This window comes from Trachurus japonicus, chromosome 7 (genome assembly GCF_045865225.1).
Source record: "Trachurus japonicus isolate A0001 chromosome 7, Traja_1.0".
NCBI classification, from domain to species: Eukaryota; Metazoa; Chordata; class Actinopteri; order Carangiformes; family Carangidae; genus Trachurus; species Trachurus japonicus.
In genome coordinates, this window is record NC_140913.1 from 6,084,057 (window position 1) to 6,107,782 (window position 23,726).

Sequence of the window (23,726 nt, forward strand, 5' to 3'; positions counted from 1 at the left end):
CAAGTTGAATTTAAACACAGAGACAGAGAGAGGTTTAGGCTGAGCTGGTGAGCCAACGCTATCCGTCAGAGATGTGTGTACTGTTTGCTGGTGTGTGTGTGTATGTGTATGTGTGGTAGTATGAATAATAACTGCTGCAGATGAACTGACAACAAGGTGCTGCTTATTTGTGTGTGTGTATGTATCAGCTGTGGTTCTGAATGTGTGCGCGGTGTGTTTAGTATGCGTCGGTCCTGTAGCTGTGGTGGGCATCGGAGGTGAGCTGGGTGGATTCTGTGGCGGAGGATGGCTGCATCACGATGGGCTCACCGCCATCTGGGGAGAAAAAACAAACAAAATGGACAGCATATGAACTTTTACAGACAAGCCCTAAAGAATAAAATCTAAAAAGGCCAGCATTTTCATTGTTACGCTGATGATACTCAGCTCTACTTATCGATAGAGCCAGATGACAGAGGCCGCCTCATCAATCTGCTTGAAAGACATCAAATCCTGGATGTCCTCTAGGGCTGTCAATCTTCCCCCCGAATCAGATTTGAATTTCTAATGTTCTTATGTTAAAGGGATAGTTCAACATTTTGGCAAATTGGCCCATTGCCATAATCCCTATAGTTTTAGGAGTAGGTTCATTACCTTTTAATTGTCGGTGCAAGCTGTTTTTAGAATGGCGGAGCAGAGTCGTGAGCTGCTCAGAGCTACGCTACGGAGGCTAATGGGATTTCTTGGTTTCCCTCATCAAACTCATCAAATACACAATCCAACAACTCCAAAACGCTCTGGTGGACAAGTTGTGACCTGCACATTCACCACACTAGGAGATAATAATGGGATGTTACGAGACAGAGTTGTTTTTGAGGCAAATGCAGAGACTGCTTACAGAAAAACTGCCCCTGAAGGGAACACGCATCAGTGGTTTTGCATGAATTTAGTTTTTGTGTTTGGACCTAAACATCTCAGGGACACATTTTTGAATCAGATTGCTTCTCTGGATGACATCACCCTGAACTCAAGGACAACTGCGAGGAACCTTGGCGTCATCTTTGCACAGGATCTTTCCCTCAGCTCCCACATGAAGCATGTGACTAGGACCTCTTTCCTAGTCAGGGTGGTCCATGCATTTATCATCATCCTTCTGCTGACCTACAAGGCTCTTAATGACAAAGCTCTATCTTATCTGAAAGACCTCATCATTCCTTACTGTCCTACCAGAGCACTCCGCTCCCAGAATGCAGGTCTGTTAGTGACTCCCAGTACCTCTAAAAACAGACTGGGAGGTAGAGCCTTCAGTTACCAGGCTCCTTTACTGTGGAACCAGCTCTCTCCATGGGTCAGAGAGGCAGACACTCTAACTACATTTAAGTCTAGACTTAAGACCTTCCTTTATGACAGGGCTTTTAGTTAGGACTGGTTCAGGTAGCTCTGAACCATTTTAGCTACGCTGCTATAGACTTAGACTGCTGGGGGACACAACTGGTTACACAGAGCCCTCTCTTTTCTCCTCCCCTCCTCTCCCCAACCCTCCTCCTCTCCTCTCCTCTCCTCTCCTCTCCTCTCCTCTCCTCTCCTCTCCTCTCCTCTCCTCTCCTCTCCTCTCCTCTCCTCTCCTCTCCTCTCCTCTCCTCTCCTCATAAACTGTTTTTCTTGTCTGTATACAACATCTATTGCACTTCTGCCCGTCCTGGGTGAGGGATCCCTCCTCCACCCTGAGGTTTTTCCGATTTTTCCCTGTTAAAAGGGTTTTCTATGGAGTTTTTCCTCAGTCAATGTGAGGGTCTAAGGGGAGAGGATGTTGTTATGATGCTGTGTAAAGCCCTTTGAGACAAACTGTTTGTAAAAACGGGCTATACAAATAAAATTGCCTTGCGTTGCCTTCAAGGTTACAAGTGCTGCAAATCTTTACAAATCCAACTTGCTGGACAAAGGCAGGGAGCGCTCACCTCTCTCGTCGGCGGTCATCTGGGCCTCCAGGTCCTCGGGGGACACGTAGAACTCGGGCTCCTGGTCCATGGGCGGTCGAGGTTTACATTTTCCACAGCAGCAGTTACAGCAGCAGCACAGGCAACAGCAGAAGTAACAGCCTGTGGTTAGGCAGCAGAAGACGAACAAGGCCTGAGGGGTGAAGAGGGCAGAGGGAGAGGTTAACAGAGGTTAACATGGACGGTACAGAGCAGCGTCAGAGGAGCAGGGATGGGAGTGGAGAACCAGCTCCACATGATCAGTATCAGCGTCATTGGATTTCATCAATACTCTGATTAGTGTTGCAACGGATCATTGTTGATCCGTGATCCGTTCGCATCGCTCACTATGGGTCGGCATGCAAGTGGTCTGCGGATCAGTTGATGAAAAAAGTTGTGTATGTAGTGTGAGAACATCTGCTCCAGCCAAATAAACAGGCAAACGTGTTAAAGGGATAGTAGCATTTTTTTAAAGTGGGGTTGTATGATCTACAAATAGCCCCTAAGTACTTTAATTGCAGTAGAAGACTCTCTACACTCCTCCCGTTAGCAACGCCAGCCCATAGCCCTGCCCAGAGATTTAGGTTTTACCTGAAAAAAAATACACAGTTCCATTGTTCGCTATAATATAATTTTTTCCAGCCCCTCAAAGTGCAGGAAAAACGCGGTTTTTATTTGGACCTAACCAACTCACGTATCCCTCTGGCCCAGGGTTAGCGCCCGCCGATCAGCAGTTGGTTAGCTCCAAATAAAAACTGCGTTTTTCCTGCACTTTGAGGGGACACAGATCATACAACCCCACTTTTAAAAAATGCTACTATCCCTTTAACATGTGTACTTCTGACTGGAGAGTGCACAACATGCAGTCTAGTTTACTGTGTGTGACCCTACACTTCACTATCTCAAGTTGTTCATGTTCACAGCTGTTTGTGGGCCAAACGGCCATGACAAAATTAAAATAAAAGTACATTTGTATTCAACAGCAACAGCTTTTGGGTAAATGTCATATTTTTAATAATGCACCAGGTTACTGGTTACAGGTTAATAACACTTACCCAAATCGATATCGGATCGAATTGAATCGAAATAATTGATTCTTGAAATTTGAATCGATACCCAGCCCTAATTACAACCCCCCCCCTCCGATCCAAAAATAAACGTAAAAACATGGAGCAAAATGGTTTGTAGTGGGAGCACTGAGGCATCGGGTGCGACACCTTGGAAGTGTGTCAAAGACGGAGACGTCCTGTCCACCATACCTTCGCCCACCAGCTGGACAGAACAAAGTAGGTGTTGACGTTCTCCTCTCCAAATTGTTCGGCGACGTAGAGCCCCAGGGAGCCATATTTGTCGTAGATGTTCTTCTTGGTGGTGTCCACCAGTATGGAGTGGGCGTTGTTGATTTCCTTAAACTTCTCGGCTGCGTCTGGGTTGTCTGGGTTCTTATCTGGGTGGAACTTCAAAGCCAGTTTCCTGTGAAAACAGGGAGGGGGGGGGGTAAATTCAGAAACATTCGAAACAGTTTACATCTTTACAACTTATTCAAAACCAATGATTTAAATATGTTCTTTATATATAAACGTCTGGTTTTTCAGAATCCTTTTGACACAGTCAAAAAGTTGATGACAGACCTCTGACGCCCTCTAGTGGTGACAGTCCCACAGTTAAAGGCACAAATCTGCCTGTTACCACCTGAAAAAAAACATATTGCAGGGTTTCCTGTCTAAACAAGACATGGAAAAATGTGTCCATGCATTCATTTGCAGTGGACTGGACTATTGTAATAGTGTCTGTACAGGTCTAAACTAAAATATCAATTGGACAGCTGCAGCTGATCCAGAATGCTGCTGTCAGAGTCCTGACACACCAGGAAACTGTATCACATTTAAACCGGTGCTCAGATCACTACACTGGCTGATTGTTGAATGGTCCCACACCAAATTATGCGCTGGATTTATTAGGTCCATATGAAGCATCCGGACCCCTCAGCTGGTCTGGGACGGGTCTACTGTGTGTTCCCAGAACCAGAACCAAACAAAGTGAAGCAGCGTTCAGTTATTCTGCTCCTCCTGTGTGGACTGCTGACCTGAGGTCTGCTCAAACTGCAGCTTTTTTTTTTTTTTTAAAGTATATTTTTTGGCGTTTTTGCTTTTATTTGATAGCCACAGTGGAGATAGACAGGAAAGGGGGAGGCAGAGAGAGGGGGAATGGAATGCAGGAAAGGTCTGCCCGACGCGGGATTCGAACCGGGGACGCCTGCGTTGAGGACTGTAGCCTCTACATGGGGCGGCCGCCTTAACCACTGCGCCACGCACCGCCCCCAAACTGCAGCTTTTACTCAACTTCATGACATTATGTGAACGATTTTGATCATTCATTGTCTCTTAAACCATTTATTTATCTCTTTTGCTTTTAAATGTATTCTTATCGTCTATGTTTTAGGGATGTCATGATTATGGATTTTCTTGGTACGACTGACAGAGAAATAATCACAGTATTACGATTATCACAATTATTATGCATTAATTAATTTCACAACAGTATGAATGTATAAAAAACAAATATAGTCAAAATATAAATACATTACTAATTAGACAAAATATTTGAAGTATCTATTATATATTACCAATTATTAATCCCCCAGGGGAAATGTTTGAAATATTTAAGTCATTAATTGTCATCTATACCAAATGTTTAAGTTTTATTTTTATAGTTTTTTTTAAACGTAATTTTACCCAGTTACTGTGCATTACTTTTACTTTGTGTACATACTGTATACGGGTGAGTATCCCACATGTGGTGATACATACAGTAGATATATTTCCTCCTTTAGCTGCTACTTTTTGGCGGTGTGTATTACAGACTGACGAGCCGTTTGAACACTCAGGCAGGTCTCTGTTTTGCAACTGGCAGGAACCAAAACAAAGTTACTTTAGTTGTTGTGTAACTTTAGTTCCGTGTGTGTTGCACTAATCTGATGATGTGGTTCCGACATAATCTTTTTTGGAAAGTGACGGTATTTATGAACCTTTATGACATTAAAGGTATAATATGTAGGAATTCCCCCCATCTAGAGGTGCGGTTGCATATCGGAACGTATTCTTGATGTTGCATTCATGTGAAATCGGGCAGACGTCAGACAGACAACAGACGCTGCATGTAACAGGATAAACAAGCCTCTATGTAAACAAGTGGTCCGCCAGCACGAGGCAAAACAATACAGGCGTGAGAATATGTTGTCATGGTGATGTCGTATTGATATTGTTTACCTGACCTACGTTTTACCGTCTTTCTCTTGTCGAGTAAAATGACATCCGGTTGGTTCGACGGCTGTCTGCCTGACTGCACCTGAATGCAACATCAGTGCCTCTGTCCTTCCTCACAATACACAGTGGTGACAGTTTTAACAGGCCGAGCCCACAGCTCCGCTGAGTTTCTATGGTTACCTACTGTCACGCTGCCACTCAACGTAAAAAATATCGATGCAACATGGCCGCCTCGGTTCGGTGCGTCGCCCACTTATGTAGGCTATTTGTAACGACTTGTAACAACTCATTCTAAGGTACGAGAAAGCTTTCATTTGTATGTGGGTGTGATTCGACTTCAGTGAAATACGTATTTATGAAAGCAATATTTGATTTTCGCTAATAAAAAGCCAAATAAGTTACACACTGGGGCTTTAAGACCGCAATTAATTGTAAAAACAACAACCCTACTATGATTCTAATGTATTTTTATGCCTCTGTAGAACTTTGAATTTGAATCTACAAACAGATTGCAAACAGCCTTGCCTGGACCCACGACCCCAACATGCTGCAGGTTCAGCAGAGGTGGTTCCAGTGGACACAGGTGTGGTGGTGGTGGTGGTGGTGTTATCTCAGCATCATTCACTCTCTCACCTGTAACACTTCTTGATGTCCTCTGGCGTGGCGTTCTTGTCGACTCCCAGCACGACATACAGCGATTCTCCTGATGTGGAGAGAGTCCTCTGTCTCTGCTGCTCCATGGCCTCTCTCTCTCTGTCTCTCGCTCAGTCACTTGCTCTCTCTCTCTGTCTCTCTCACACACCTGTCAGGCAGAAGGAGAAACAAAGGGCTGATGAGCTGGAGGGTCCGGTAGACCGGTAGACCGGTACATATTTTCCCGGAAACAAAGCACATGAGCATTTCTGACAAATTTCACACTTTTCAATGTGTATTACTTTAACATACTTTTAGCTACACACTTGATTCAACTTGTAAATTGTTCACAAGACTTTCAGCTATCATCTGACAGTCTTTGGTTTATGATATCATAGAGCTCATTGAACTTCAGGTGGTGTGTGGCCAAGAGGTTAGACTATCAGGTTAACAATCATGGGGTCATGGGTTTGATTCCTGCTTCAGAATTATGTATTGCATGTCATTCCTAAACTTGCTCTCTTTGTCAATTTCTTCTGCTACTGCATGGCTTCAGCAATGGCTTTCAGCATTCACACGCATTTTCTTCAGGAAATGCTCTTTCTAGTTTTATTTAAATTGCAGGGCCACAAAAACAGGTAATTGCACTCTTTTTCTTGATTCACTGATTCAATTTCAAAGTGAACAGTGGAATAGTTTCCCAGAATGCAATGTGTGTCTTTTAATGGTTGAAATTGACCAACATGCATTACAAACCCCATAAAGAAGTCATAATTAGAGGATCTTTCTTCTATAAATAATGGGCTCTATGCACAGCTCCACCACTTCCTGAATCTGACCATTGTGACTACTCATACTCAGACACACCTGGATTAATCAGTGTGTCCAATAATGTAAGACAGGAAATGAAGGATCTGCCTTAAATTCAGGAAGTGGTGGAGCTGTGCATAGAGCCCATTCAAGCCGCTGTCTCCTGAGGGTCAATATTCAGTAATTCTACAGTTGAGAAACCTTTTGCTGTGTCATGAACAAAGTTGAATGCTTTTCTATCTTTGAGACTTGGAGGTGTGGCTGTGAGGTGTGGAGGATGGCATCAGTGTGCAGCTCACAGAATTACACTCAGCAGTGGCTTCCTTCCTGATGGGCTAGATCGTGTACCAACAGGGTTATGCAAGTGGATTTGGTTGTATGTAGGACTGTAGTGTATATGTCTGTGTTTATGCTTATATTAGAAGATGTGCTTCTTCACTACTTCATAGTGCGTAGTTTTTAGAGGCTGGTTATCCTTCCTATAGTCCACTGATCTTTTGTGTTGTTTAGTGTTTTAACATTTTTGACTGCTACTGTGCTGTTGAATGTATAATATAATATGCTTTTCAAATTCTAATAAAACATTTGATCACAAAAAAAGAAGGAAAAGACTTCACTAGTATAGAGCAGAATTGAAGTCATGATGAAGACCAAACACTGACACTGACAGCAAACGTGCTGCTTTGATGGGAGGGCTGAGCAGGTGTACAGAACAGAGATTCACAATCTGTGTCCTGAAAGAACCTCACTTTAATGAAGAGGACGTGATGGTGGAAGCAGTGATGATAAGGAGGCCTTGATGTGGAGCTTTCAGTGGGACCAGGAAGAAGTTCAAAGTAGTTAAAGGTATGTGACTTGACTGGTAAGCTGGTGTTCTACAGTATTTATGAGTTGGATGACCTACAGCAGCCGCTGTAGTCTGAAGTGCCATTTAGAAACTAAATGGAAAGTGTGAAAACCTGTGGGAAGTGATCATAGGCAGTTTTCAGTATTTACAGGCAAAAATGACAGAAATAATAACCCCTTGTATGCATTTTGAAAACACTTTTAGTCCACAAACACAAAACTGCTCAACAGACAGATTAAAAAACAAAACAAAACAAAAACCTATAAATGATATTCACACGCACTGAACCTCATCTACCATATCAGCTCTGCGGCTAATTCACTATTATCTACATTGTTAATGTTAATGAACCATGTAAATGGAACTAGGACATTGTTTTTCTCTATCACCAGAACTGATTCAGGAAGTAGTAAGTGTTACCATGACGCTGAGGTCACAGTGCGTGACGGCTTCTGTTGCTGCTTTCACAACCACAGTCACTTCTGTTAAAGCACGGCGGTCAGACAAGCAGTCTTTACAACAAAAAACAACAACTCTGGAAAGAGAACAGTAATACTTTCAAACCTGTATAATGACCGTATTAACTGGCCTCCAGTTATGTCTTAATGAAATGACTTACTAAACGGGCTGCTGTGTGGATAATGGCTGCTATCCCCTGTAGGTGAACCAGTTTGTTCCTTGGCTCATTTTATGTCTCAAAGTTCAGTGTAGTCAGTGACTTATTAGCTCCTCCTGCTGTCTGTGGTCTGTTCTGTTCCTCCTACTGCACCTGCTCCACTCTTTTATAAAGGGTATCATTTAGAAGTTAAAGTCATATTATGCCTTACTGGTGGTGGTGAATCATCATCTGGTAAAAGCCTGATTAAACCAATATAAGAGTGTGAAAGGGTGAGGGTGGTGTTATGTTTTTTATACTGGATACTGCAGCTTGAAAATCACTAACTCCACCTCCCGTGGGGTCACATGGTTTACACACAGCGTTGTGGCTTCATGATAAGCTAATTACGGCAATAACAACCGCCTTCAGGCAGGAAGTGAGCTGATTAGAGGCTCCGTGAGCGTCTGTGGATCGAATTTGATATTCATGTACTAAATCTGGTGCTGCAGAAGAAGATTGAAGGTTTTTTGGGTCCAGGAAATCCACTTCCTGACCTCTGGCCTGGAGCAGTAACTACCGGTGGCTGGCCGGTGTGACCCTGCCAGACAGCAGGTGTATGGGGGTTAGCAGGCTTAGCAACCACACTAAGCCAATTCAGCCTCACATACACACACACTAAACCAGACTGCTGCTATACAGTAGGTTTAAATGAACAACGGGAGCTGCGCGCCGTCTTCACACCAAGGCCTCCACCTCTCTGATGAGCAATTAACACATGATGATTCATGCTGCTCGTGGTCTGACAGGAGCACAGGTTCCCACCAGAGCTGTGCTACATGTGATAAAACCAAAAATATGTTGCATGGTGCCATCTTTATGCACCTGTGCTCTATCTTAACTTACTGCAGCTCCCCTTCAGCAGGTTCGGATAAAACTCAGCCCCGGAGATATTGGAAATCATCAATTTTATTAATTTATTAGCCAAATCATTAGCACAGCCAAATAGTGGACTGACCAGAAATTAATCAGCGACTCTTTTTGACATCTGAAGATGAGATAATAAACTGAATGTGCCCTGAAGGTTTTTTTCTATGACTTTCTAAATGATAATTATCAACAGTATCAATCAAAACACTTAAAACACACTAAGTGGCAGTAATTGGTACAGTTATGTCATAAGTTTGTCAACAATTTTACTATGCTGGTTTAAACTGATTAAGACAATACAGTGTAGTTGCTGCTTGTGCACTTCAGTGAACTGTAGTGGGCTGTCCCCTACAGAAAAACCACATGAACTTCACATGTGATAAATTTTGCACATGGGAATCATGTTATTTGCACATGGGAAACATGTGGTGTTGGCCCAATTTTATGTGAATTCCCATGTGAACCCATTTTTCCACATGTGGAAACATTTCTAAACATATTATTATTATGTGCTCTACACATGTGATCACATGTGTTACCATGTAGAGCAGATGTGTAATACATGTGGAAAATGGGTTCACATGATTCACATAAAACTGGGCCAAAACCACATGTTTCCCATGTGCAAAATATTTCACATGTGCATCACATGTGACGTTCCTGTGGTTGTTCTGTAAGGGGTAGTGGACTGGACTGTAGTGGACTGTAGTTTCACCACAGTTTCATCCCATTGGCCAAGCGATTGAGCCAAATTCCACACTTTGAAACCTGTTTGTCATCACAGTGAGTTCAGATATATTCATATTGCCTGTATTTTTGCCTATTGAGACTATGTAATATTCATATTTAGAGTTAATCTCTTCTATCATTTAGAAAACTCTATATCTTTCATTTGATAAATCTCTTCAACTTATTTTCTAGTTCTTTCTAGAATCTATAAACTCCCATCATAGTTTCCATAGTGATACATTTGTGGTCCAAAACTGAAACTGAGTAGAGCGAATGTAGGCCTACTGTAAGCTTTGGAAAAGCAAACTCTGGTATTTATGGTGTGTGTGTGTGTGTGTGTGTTGAGTTTAGCAGATTGTGACTGCCCTACACACACAGGATAATCTTAAATACACAAAGGGAGGGAAAAGGCTCCGTGCAGATTAAGACCCAGTGAAAAGATACACACCATTAACAAACACACTGTACGCAGCATGCTGAATGTGTGGATGACCAAAAACAACTTGGAAATTAAAACAAAAAGTCCAAACTCCGCCTGTCAGCCATTAGTCTCTCTCTGAAGCCTGATGTGGCACCAGATGGCCGCTATTTCCATGGCAACCCTACAATGCCTTGGACGACAAACACGCCTGACAACACATCGATCTAACACCTCCCTAAAACCCGCCCACTGCTGCGCCTCGGATTAACCAGTCACAGCGCAGATAAACCTCCCTCCTGACCGGGATTAACCAATGAGGGCGATGCATCCGCACATCAGGGATTATCATCTGAGAGACGGTTCTAGTCTGTGTCTGTGTGTTTGTGGAGAATAATCACAGCCAAGCACCACAGTGAGCCCACACCCACCTGAGTGTGTCCTGTTGACGGAGTAGAAGTCAGAGGCAACACACTGTGTGTCTCTCACTTACAGTCTCACATCCAAATGTGTGTTGTTCCACATCTGTTCCATCTGTTCCTCCTACAGGGGAGATACAGGGGAGAGACCAGACCACCATCCAGAGCATCTATTCAGACCTGGTTTGTGGTTAATCCAGACAATTGATCCATGTAAATGTGGATTTTTCACAGTATCAGCATTTATTTTTAGGGATGCGCAATATGAAAAATTTTAACCTGAAAATGATAACCAATAACCACTGCCTCTATCAGTACGGATAACCAGATATGAAAATTCTTTATTTGTCCCATCATGGGAAAATTTACAGGGTTGCAAGCAGCAGACAAGAGTCAAGGAAATATAGAGCACAGATAATAAATGTAAAGAAAGCAGTGAGCAGCACAATTTGTAAGAAGAAAATATATACACATTCCTGCAGTATCGGGCGTATGACAATATAACGAGAATGGTTCAGTCTGTACAGGTAAACTCTGTAATTGTAAAATTATAAAATCAAGTTTTTATTTACCATACTTGTGTCTCGATATGATATTATTGCGATATTAAAAATATTGCAATATGCTGCGATATTTTGCAGTTTATTAGCCTTTTTCAACTCCAAATAAAAACATTAACATCTATTTTTTCTAATAAGACTTTTTAGTCTGTTCAGACCGATACTTAGCGTCTGTATATCAATATAATATTGCCATGTAAATATCGTGATACTGTGCTGTATCGATTTTTCCTCCGGTCCTATTGCAGCTGCAATGTTTTTGCAACGTCAAAACAATTGCAATATGATTCTTCTTCATGTGGTTCAGCTCTGTATAAAAACAGACTGCAGCACTTCGACACAGATCACAGCCTGCGGGGCCACGCAAAGCTCAACCACCTGGAAGCACTCACACACACACAAAGATCAAAAAGCAGGAAAAAGAAGTCAAACTGGTAACGACGCTCGAAGGAAATCAAAAGCTGTGAACTGAGACGGCAGATTGTCACAGAGAAAACAAACAGAACTGTAACGATCCAGCAGCACCTTTACCTGGACAGCTCCCAGCTGAAGACCACAGACACTATGGGATGTGTTCAGCATCAAAGCAGAAACAACAGCGTGGCGAACATCACACTGCCGTTGCTCTGGCTATAGCCTGTGCTTTCCAGGGTTGTGTAACTACGCTCTGCAAAATGTTAGCACGGTGTCCATGACAAAGAAAACATGGTAACACAGCAGTGGCTGACAGATATGCTGCTGCCTGGATCCTCTGTGTTTCATCCACTGCTCTAAATCCACCATCGCACAGGGAGAGGCTCCTCTTGTAAGGAGACAGAGCAGAGAAGATAAAAGAAGGCGACATGATGCAACAAATAATATCATTCGAGTGTGTTTGACAGTTTTAAGAGGCTCAGCTGGAAAAAGAAAAACAAGAAAAAACATACACACATCCTTCGGGAGACTTTTCTTTTCTTTTTTTAAACTTTGAGAAGAACAAAGAACAAAGTTTAAATAGCTTTCTTTGTTCTTCAGTGGGAAAACAAAGAAATTGGGAATTCAAATAAATAACATGAGGTTTGAATGAGAAGACGCTGTCAGATCACACAGGTGCCTGAAGGTTTTCACATCATTTGCCCACACAAATACAAAGACATGCACAATGCAGTCTCTGTGTGTGTGTGTGTGTGTGTGTGTGTGTGTGTGTGTGTCAGAGAGACTCACTGCTGTTGCTCTTAGTGTGTGCACTCTTTAAGGCAGTTTTGCTATCCTCTCACACACACAGTGATGGAGAATACTGCATTTCATTTCTTGATCGTTTTGATAAGTCACTTCCTGTGAGTGAGAAATGTAACAGTGACTTGTGATTATGTTTATAACGCAGAATCACGAGTGTGGTAAGTGACTGAAATGAGAAAAGTTACGAGTTCATTTGTGTGAAAGTTAAATATTATAAGTGAAGCACGTAATAAGAACTTGTCTCTTCTGTGACTCCACTACAGAAGTAGCTACTGCATCACCACTGATACTGTGGTGTACAGTGTAACCAAACTCAATTTTGAATCTAGAATTTTTTTTAAAACCTTTTTTTTTTTTAGAAAATATTTCACTTTTTTATTTTATCTTTTTTGTTTTTTTAATCTTGCCACTTATTTCTAGAATTTTTTTTATTTTTTATTTTAATTTAGAATTTTCCACCACTTTTTTCTAAACATGTTTGAATGTTTTTGGAGAAATTGTAATACTTTTTCCCAGAAATTTATCTACAATATTTCCAAAAATTCACACCCTAATTGGCCCTAATTTGAATGTACAAAAAAGTAACATTCTTCAGTCTCAGAACAAATATTTGTGTATTTCTGGTGTTTTGTCCAATGGGGGTCTGTGGTCTAATTTATGTCAATTTAAAGGTCCTACTGTAGATGTAAAAAGGTTTGAGAACCACAGATTAGCAGGAAGGAGCTGCAGACAACATGCACCACAGTATAGATTACAGGCATGGAGGAAGCAGCTGCAGCTCTTCTTGCTTATATTAATTGTTGCAGACAGACAGCGCACGCACGCGCGCACGCGCACGCACGCGCGCACGCACGCACGCACGCACGCACGCACACACACACGCACACACACACACACACACACACACACACACACACACAGCTGCTGAGTCTTGAATGCTTTTCTGCCCAGGCCAGACTATTTACCTTCTGGTGACATATATAATACAGAATATTATATCATTGTAAATGCTTTCACACCACATTTACATAGACTTAGACTTAAAAGCAAAAGCAGTGTTGTGCTGCTTTTTTAAAAAATTTTTAAACACGATTCTGCTCTCATTTATTCTTCAGCGGCTCTGTTTCCCTCATTGCTGCTCAGTGGGGAAGACATGGACCATTAGTCAGTATTACTGACTACACAAGCCACTAGCAGCTGTACACACACACACACGCACAGCGCTAAAACGAAACACAGAAAGTGTAAATGTAATTTAAATCATGCAGATGATGATGAAATGTTTACACTACAGGAAACAGATAGTGAACAAAACAACTCATCACACAAGTTCACAACCCTCACCAGAGGAGCAGCAACTCTGTACTCAGTCCTTGGCACCAACCTGTGGACATTACTCACACTGATGAGTGTAAACAAGAATATATATATCCAAGCTGTGGGCGCGACACACACCGGCCCAGCTCTGTCCTCTCAACCCAATAAACACACAGCCAACATAACATCAAACAGTCAAGTTGCTATAAATCCACAAAACTGGAACCTACAGTGTTATGGCATTCCTTAAAAATCATTTGAACCATTTGTCATATTTTCAGCAGTAATACCATTCATTTACTGATTCCACCTTCATCATATGAATTGATCTTTTCCTGTTGGGCTCTTGAAAACTATTGTAACCGGTGGATCTCGCAAACAGTGGCTCTGTTGATGTTTGAGCGTATGCGTGACATTTGCTGCGAGACGTTTGTTCATCGTTGTAAACCATTGGATGTATGATGTAAACATGGAAGAACATCTCATAGCAAATCTCGCACAGCCACTGGGAGCTACTACAACAACAAGGCTAAAAACAGAGATCAAATTCATTTTTTCCAAACATCTTTTTCATGTGGCGGTTCAGGACACTTGGGTCAGTACAGACGAGCAGTATGGAGGTATTTGGATGTTTCATAGTGTGTGTTTTGGACGATTCAAAAGTGAACTCTATCTGCCACCATTATATGAAAATCCGTTGCCAGCCGGACCCCCCCTGGAACTCCAAAAGCGTTTTGATAACTCAGAAAGTTCTCCAAACCCTTCCTTGGCATGACGGTGAGTAGAAAATTGGTGAATTATCAATTTTGGGTGAAGTATCCCATTAATTACTGTAGCATGAAACAAAGGTTTCACCAGTATGAAGCTGCCACTGATGAGTATTAAGTATTTACAAATCATGTGAAGTGATCATGACAGCTGTCAGTTCACTATTTTGTCAGAAAACGACTCAATTCATTGAGTCGGCTGGGAACAAGTCGAGTTTAACATCCCTAAATCATGCCATGAAAGATACCAATGTGTCACCTACAACCTAACACTGAATTTCATTTTGCTTCTCAGCTGAAGAAGCATCTGTTTTTATCCATTTCATTTTCTGTCCTCCATCAACCTCGCTCTGCTCGTCTTCATCCTGCTTCAGCCTCTTCTCTCCTCTTCACTTCCCATCACATCCGTCGCTTCACACTCTCCTCAGCCCTCCCTCTCTGATGAAGACGTAGAGGAAGAGTTCTGCTTGCCATGTCACACCATCCGCCATCCTCATCTTGGGATTTGCCCTCTTCACTGTTTTCCATCTCTCTCCTCTTTCTGCTTACATTTCCAAACTCTATCTTCTATTCAACTTCCGCTTCCCATGCACTTTCCTTCTCATTTAGCCTCATTTCATTTTATGGAGTCCATTCATTATTGAACTTGCCATTTAAAGCTACTGTGGGCTTTAAATCTATGGGAGGTAGGTCTGCTCAACTTGTCTCTGCACTTAAGAACACAAAGGAGCAGGAATATTTTGAGTCTTTTATTTATATACAGGTCTCATATTTGCTGCTTAATGACTATGATAATCATTGTTACTAGATACAGGGACTGACTGAACTGATGGATGAGTACTAAAATACAAGTTTTGGCTCGCAATGAACTGAAACCTCTCCTGTCAGTGTCTCATTTCTCTTTTTGTGTAAATTAAATATGAAGCTGCGATAAAAAGATAATGAATCAAAACTGAAAGAGAAGTCTCCCTATAGGTGTAACAGCACAACAGCTGCTAGACAGAAGAAAGACACTTGATGTTCAGTAAAATGTTAATTCAAAACAAACACAAACAGACAAACAGTCGGTGGCTGATTGCTGATAGTTGGAGATCAGGTTACAAACACACACACACACGCAGCCCTAGCCATTCCTGCTCCACAATCAATAGATCATAATCTGACCTCAGTAAATACAGCTGTCACACATGTTGCCATGGCCACTGATGCTGGGGCTGAGCGACGTGGTTGTTAACTACAGTACTATCGCAATAGTTATCCAGAGATTGATTTTGCTGACGGCCCATGCTCCCCCAGTTGGAAAAACAATCCAGCCAACCTGAGATTAGGACGGTCATAATTATTACATAATCGCTTTATCACAGTTATGTTACAGAGCTGACTTTTGTTTGTTTTTTTGCATAATGGTTAAAATGGTTCCCACTCATCTGTATAAAAACAGCAGGATGAAACTAACAGATGTGTCATGTTTCCATCAGTCCTTCCCTGTCGTTCTGTCCACCGTTTGAGGTTTGACTGGTGCGCTTTTAAAGGGATACGGCAAAAAAAATGTTCTTTTCGTGTCTTGCCTCACTCCTGGGTCCATGACAAGCAGATAGACACCATCCTTTCGACTGTGCGTGCAGTAACAAGGGAGATACGGGCAGAGCTGGCACACCGCTAATTAGCTTAGCTCAAACGCTGGAAGTGCATAGGTAGTGTTAGCCTGCCTCCACCTAAAGTCATCAGAGAAACTCTTCAGCAACTCTAAACAGAAACCGGCGGGCCGATCTTCGTCTCAGAGCTGACAAAACTCTCCGGTAAGGCATCTTGAGCGGTCAAATGCCGCTAACGGGACGAGATCAGTCAAAACGGAGGGTTCAAGCAAAGATGGTTTATTTTGGTTCAAGCTAGCTACATCAAGGGTAGGTTAGCTTCCTATTTCAAAGTAAAAGCACAAATTCTATCGTCATGGTTTTCTGTATGTAAAGGGCAACGGGTGTTTTATCAGCGGCTAGCTTGAGTAGCGCCGCATTCGTCCGAACAAAATTGTAAACAGCTGGTATTTAGACAACTTAACGACACACTGCTGATCTAAACGGCTACTTTCTCACCTAAAAATGTTTGAAATGTCAATAAAGTGATATATTTACAGAGTTTAGAGCTGAAATTAAATCATCTTCTGACTGCTGATTTCGGCTTGGGTAGGAGGCAGGCTAACTGTGCGTTCACACCAAAAGCTTCCAAAGAGTCAGAAACGCATCGGACGATCGTTCCGTTCATTTATCTCCGCATAGCGCTGCTCCGCATTTGCATCCTCTCACACACACACAGAGAAGCGCGCATGCATAACAGCAGTGCGTGGTAAAAGTGAAACTTATGCGGTCCGATTCAAAATAAATGCGCAGAAAGCCAGAGAAAAAAAAACAAACTCTGACTCAGCTGGTAGCGGTGAGAAATTTAGCGGTGGAGGTGCCAGCGTGCCATCCGTGGCAAAGGTTGCCGACCCCTGTTCTATACTATAATAGTGGGATTAAATGATCAGAAAAAGACAATTAAAATCATTAATCGCAAATATTTGCATCATGCATGGCATTAAATCAACTAAAATGTCATGATTGTGACAGGCCTACCTGAGATTTGACAAAAATGGAACAAAGTGTGGATCAAACCATGTCAAATACTCCAAACTACGCAGACAACTGCTGTGTGGACTAAACAAGATAGATCTGCAACGTGATACAAAGAATCTCCATCTTAACCCAAGAAACCTGTGGTGTTTGCTATGACTGAACACATCCCATATCATCAAGTGTATTGAGGAATTGCAGAAGTGTTTTTCTGCACCTGATGCTGCTTGGTAACAAACTGCTGACGACTCGCAAAACAGCTACTGTGAAACTGCACTGTCAGATTATCTGGTCACTTCATTAGCACATATCATGGCATGTGATCGTGAATCAGAACATAACAGAATAAATCTGAGGTCTTAACTTCTTCAAATCACACTGAGCACAAAGTGCGGGCATGCCATCATTTAGAATAAGGGTTACCTATACACACATACATTCACACACCTCTGCAGCCTGCTTGCTTTCCCATCAGACTCTGCATCTTGGCACAAGAATGCTGTGATGCAAAAAGGCCAATCCAATTCATTAGCTAATGTCCAATCAGCTGTCTGTCAGCATTCATGCATCAGCTTTCTCAATGGACACACACACACACACACACACACACACACACACACACACACACACACACACACACACACACACACACACACACACACACACACACACACACACACACACACACACACACACACACACACACACACACACACACACACACACACACACACACACACACACACAGTAATGACCTGGACTCTGTGAAGGTAAACTGGGCCAAGCCATAAGGACATAATGAAACAAGTGCACTCCCCATTCACTGTCACTGGATTCTTTTATGAATAGTGACGTTGGGTTTTCAGTGCTGGCACAATTGAGGAGGGGGGTAGGGGTGATAGAGAACTTAAGGAGAAGTGCAATGTGGGAAAATGAGCTACAAATGATAACTTGGTTAGTGAGACTCAGCTTGTTGCAAAATGACTTTATTTTTAGTCCCTGAGAGAAGAGACATGATCTGGGGTAGGTGTCCCTGTGTCCCTGCACCAACAACACAGTTTCCTGTCCAGCAGCACCCATGTTCGTTAAAATAGCAAATACATCCACACTGTTATTTCAAGAAAACATTACGCACTATACCTAATCAATTTCAATTTGTGCCATTACTTCTTTGTCTGTATGTGTGTGTATCTGTCAACAGCACACTAATTCAGTTCTTATGGCCACATGATAAGGATCAGGATGCTTTTTGCTCGGAGTACATATGGAAAAGATTTCTGCATGAAGATTCCAGATGTAGTTTGGTTGTAATCTGAATGGACTCCTGCCCGGCTGTCTTTTGTTTTCTGAAAAAGAGCCCCACTGTGTCACACTTGGTTTAAGGCTACGTCGTTTACACAGAAACGATCTGAACGGAAAACGCAAAAGTCTCACTTTTTATTCTGCGTTTAGGAATCCGACATTTGTTGTTATGTTCCTGTACTGGCGCATGCCTGTGATGTAAACGTTTGGCAGTCGGCGTCTAAACGAAAGGCACATCCGATATTATATTTTGTCGTTTTCACCTGCGAGCGTTGTCGTGTAAACAGGGCCTAAAACAGAAATACATAAAATCAACAAAAGGAACGCTTTAAAATCTTGAGGTTTAGTGTTTTTCTCTGTTATTTTAATAAATATGTCTTTTAGACAGGTATTTGAATATGGCAAATTCTATTCTAATCATCATCATTTTAGTTGACCCCTACTATACAATCAAACTTCAGACTAAGTTATGATGTATTTACTTCACTTTGAATGAATGAAATGCATAAAAGGCCTGGAGAGAGGAGGTGAATGGAAAACATTACATTTCTCCAACAGGCGCTTGGACTTGCTGAGTGGACAACAACAATAGTGCTGAAGGGACGGAGAGAAGAGGAGACACAGTGCGAAGCCTCAGTTGAAGGGGACAGTAAAGGTGAGCATTTGACATCTCCATGTGACTTGTGATCACAGGACTGTCCCGAGGACACACTCATGACAACAAGACTCATGACCTGGGGCCGCCGCCATTGGTCCTAAAGGGAAACTGAACTGTGGTTTCAGCATTTTGTTTACATACCCACTTATATAACTTCCTAATGTAATGTGTGTGTTATATATTAGTAAGGTAGTTGAGCATGAACTCATATGCGAAGCACTGACTACTGAACACTCATGGGCCATTGCAGTTGGTGAGATCCCATCACAAGATGATCTCTAATTGTATGTGATATAATACTACACAGAATATTTTGGGCTTTTGGACTGCTGGCCGCACTAGAGAGTAGCCTACATTTGAAGACGTTATATGGTGCTGCTGGAGATTCAACAGGAAAATACCTGCTAACGTCACTTATTTGGTTTTGACTTGAACTGCTACCTCTGCAGAGAACTGACCTGTCTTCACACATCTGTGAGCCTGTATAACAGGGGCGGCCAAAATGTATTTCCTGGGGGGGCCATACATGACACCCAGATCGTTGCCGGGGGCCACACAAATTTCTGTCACCGTGGGTCCTTAATTTTACTGTTGAGATCAAATATAGAAAAAATACAGTGCACACACTCATATCCTTATTATTATATCAAAAATGACTCCAAACAGCATCTTATTAAGAACAATTATTACACAACACACAGACATATTCAGGGTTTCCCCCAGTGTATTATAAGCCTGGCGGGCCGCCAGGCCTTACTTGCCCCCCCGCCAGGCTAAGCATCGTTTATTAATTTTTTTAATCAGTTTTTATACTCCATAAACACGTGATCAGGTGTCTTTTTCATCACCTGACAACGTCACAACTTCGTCGCGCATAACGGGGCACGTCACGGACATCATGCTCCTCAGACAGCATCAGACCGCTGCTTCACCAGCTGACCGAGAGGAACGCACCGAGTCCACGTTAACGTGAGTGGAGCCGCAGCTCCAAGAGTCAGTCAGCTGCTGCAGCTGGTAGCTGGTAGCACGTCGTCCCCTGCAGCGTCAGAGCTCCGGACTCCTGTGAGCCGCGGGGCTTTCACCTGATGTGAAAATGATCCATTGTTTCATTTTTCAGCTCGTAAAGTTCGCGATCACACACGTTTGTTTTCTCTGGTCCAAACAGTAAATCCGCGAGTGTCACGTTTCCATGACGACTGACTGGAAAAAGAGCGTGGTACGTCATTACGTGACTCCAAATCTTTTACAGTCTATGCTCCAGATGTAAAAAATCTCGGAGAATAAAAAAAATAAAATCTGAGAAATAAAGCTAAAGGAGACATCAGGCAGTTGTTCTTTTTAGTTTTTAATGCAAACAGTTGATGCTATTTATTTAAATATTATTTTATAATTATAATAATAATTATTTATTTATTTTTGTGGTTATTGAACAGCATTTCAAGAGTGCCTTTCTGTAAGACTCTGCTATAGCTGGTGTTTAATATGTTACATAAATGTCTTATAATAACAGATGTTTATGATAATATTTTCAAATTTCCAGTCAACTTTTAACATTGATCATAAGGCCTTATAATGGAATATTATTATTATGGAATCACACCTTAAATGCTACTGCTCCATTAATGAATCTGTTACCTACAGGGCCCTGCCATCAGTCAATGGTCAGGGTCAGGCCCCTGTCACAAAAAAACATGCTTGGGCACCGGTGGCCCGGCGATGGGCCACGGATGGGCCGCCGGTGCCACCCTACCACCGGGCTTAACAAGTTTTCTGGGGGAAACCCTGCATATTATTATTATTATAATGATGGTAATATTAATCCCATCACGTCAATCAGACAGGAGCAAGCACAGTTGTGCTAGGCATTTCAAAATAAAGGAAAATCATTTCTAGTGGCTATAAAAATAAGTATCAGTAAATTTGTCTGGTTTGTTTTTGATCTCACAGGCCGGAGGGAAGAGTTGGATGGGCCATAAAATGCCTGGTCTTATGTACAGTAACCCTGTTTACAAAAATAAGTTCACTGAGCAACACATAGTGAAACTGAAAGCAAACAGCATATGAACATATTGTTAAACAATAACAACACTAGGCCGGCCTCTTCCTCATTTCAATTATGCACTGTCAGTCAGCCAGTCAGTCAGTCAGTCAGTCTGTTTTGATTCTAACGTCAGAGACTAAATATGACTCCCAAGAGCTTTCTGTGTGAGGATACAAATATCAATACCAGGCACCAGTGAGCCAAAGCAGGAATCCCAGCTGGGGGATAATTTTAGGTTTTTAAGGGTCACAGCAGAGACACTCTGACAGGAAACTGTTACACTGCACCACAGCTACACACGAAGCTGCAGAGGTTAAGAATAGACATAATAAATAAGCTGAATTTAAAAACACAAGGGTCCTTTATAAGCATTTATAATCACATTAAACATTTTAAACATCACCAAGGACTCTATTTAGTTCTTCCCAGTGAACTGAACCACTTTTACCTTTCAGTGCAACTGCAGTGTGGCTGCGGTCACAGTCTCCCTCTCTGACCTACTACTGCTCTGTAACCTGATTTGATGTGACCGGCTTTTACATGAGTCACTGATGACCACTTGTACCAGAGGCCGCAACAATGACATCATTCACCATGACGCTTTTCACTCAGCTCTCACACAGCCCAGCTGACTCAGTAGTATGATTTGGTAAAATAATTCCTCTGTGTACCGTACAATGAAAGTGACTCAGATATGACTGTTTACAGGAAGAGAACGCTCATTGCAGATAAAGCAGTTTATGCATTGTTTGATCATTTCACGGGTAAAAAAACAACTGGTCATGCCCATGAATTCACTGGATGATGTCTGTTTAAATTCTTTCCCGTGCATGACTGGAGATGCACTGCCCTGATAATGTCATTCTCTAAACAAGCTTGTACAGTATCTCAATACTGTTTTGTACTGTATAGTTTTGTTTGAGTGCAAAACCAAAGCTGTTTTTCCAAATGATATCAACTGTGTATTACTACAAATGCAGGTAAAACAGGATGATTAGAGTCACCAGTACCATTTGTTTAGGATAATCCCACATGCCAGTATTGCAGTGGGCTGTGCAGCTGATGTTTCTTCACTGACTATAGAGATACAGCAGGATATTGCTTTTTTTTTTTTACTGAAAGCTCATCAAAGCACTGGTCGCAGTGTCTTAAAATAGACACAGTAATTTCCAAATGACTGTACTGTGTAAGCTCTTTTATCAGTGTTGACTCTCATCTAACCCATTAAGATGTATTTCTATCCCGCTTTTATTCTCCTGCTGGTTTGACAGTTCATTTTGGTGACACACTCCTAGGGGAAATCGTCACCACACACTCACACACACACACCACATCACTGCAATTAGCCCTCCCTGGAATTGAATAACTTTTGATTACAATCCATAATAAAGAACAGTAGCAAACTCAAAATCTTGACAAAGGAACTTAATATTGATAATGGGCAAAGGCATTATATTATATTGTAATGCTAATCCTTGTGCAAAGGTTTAAAAAAAAAGAGAGAGAGGAAAAGATCTGGTTCAAACTTTGATGGCCTGTTCAGAATCAGTACTGGGAATAGAACATTGGAAGAAGGGAAGCTGCATTGAATTGATTAAAAAAGAAAAGTAGTTGACCAGAGCCAAAATCTCGACTGTATAAATAAATAAAGTTATGTTTTTTCTTTTTAGCTTAGATCATCTTCTGCCATAAACATGAGTGCCCTCACCACCTGCCACTCCATTCACACATCACATGAGGACAGAAAAAGGCAGCAGCTCCTCTCCAGCTATTTAAGATTCGCTCGTAAGCAAACCAATAATAGACGGTCAGTGCCTCATTGAGAATGTAACAATGCAATGGAAATAATTTAGAACACTTTTCTTCTTTAAAATAGCTTTCCTACTTTGGTGGCATACTACTGATCAACTTGGAGGGCAAGAGTTGCACCTGTCCTTCCAACATTTGCAAAGATTAAAACCACACTGGCCCCTCACTTTGCCACAGTCAGTAAATCCGGATTTATCCTGTAGTACCTTCTCACTGTTTTTACTCACAACTCACTTCACCCGTCACGTTTCAACGCACAATAATCGATATGACGCCTCGGGGTGTGTATCCAGTGTCCACCTGCCCTCCCAGATGGTAACGTTTGGCTCCCGTTTTCTTGACTGGACACGAAACTAGAAAATACCGGTCGGCTCGGGAATCAAACCGTTGTTAAAGCGGATAATCTCCAGGCACCGCATCAAAGGAACAAACACAGCATCCATGTTGGTTAGCACGTCCACAGCTTCGCCTGCACGGAGCGATACGCCTGGTTTGAATAAACCAGCTAGCACTTAGCTCGCTAACTAATCCAAGGGCAGCAAAGCTGGCTAATGTTAGCACAGTGACTCGCGGTAATGGTATCTTACCTCTTTTCAGCCCTTGGTAAGTGTGGCTCCTCTTCCTCTTGTTAAGCGAAGTGAGCTTTATTGCACTCGCATCCCAGTACGGGTTTGCTTTCCGCCGCTAGACCATTCAAACAGCCGGCACGACAGCCACGGAGCTAGCAGCGGCTACACCGGGGAGCAACGAGCTGTCAATCCAGGCTCAGTGGTACCGCGGAAACCCACCCACTCGCCCCGTGCGTGCGCGCTCCCGCTGACAGCGAGCGCGCTCACGACGTGA

The 23,726-nt window shown here is 42.3% G+C and overlaps 1 protein-coding gene across 2 annotated transcripts; it reads right to left on the minus strand.

Moving 5' to 3' along the window:
* LOC146984077 (dnaJ homolog subfamily C member 5-like) lies at nt 1–23,662 on the minus strand. Of its 2 annotated transcripts, none has more exons than XM_085780932.1 (5): nt 8,131–8,149; nt 5,855–6,023; nt 3,215–3,428; nt 1,938–2,109; nt 1–315 (listed from the first exon to the last, which is right to left on the minus strand). In XM_085780932.1, exons 2-5 carry the CDS (start codon nt 5,959–5,961, stop codon nt 218–220), a joined length of 591 nt encoding a protein of 196 aa, XP_085637058.1. In that variant the 5' UTR covers nt 5,962–6,023; nt 8,131–8,149; the 3' UTR covers nt 1–217. The 2 variants fall into 2 exon arrangements, with proteins under 2 accessions (XP_085637058.1, XP_085637057.1); XM_085780931.1 differs by lacking the exon at nt 8,131–8,149 and adding an exon at nt 23,471–23,662 and having other exon boundaries at nt 2–315.
* Nucleotides 23,663–23,726: the final 64 nt, after the last annotated feature.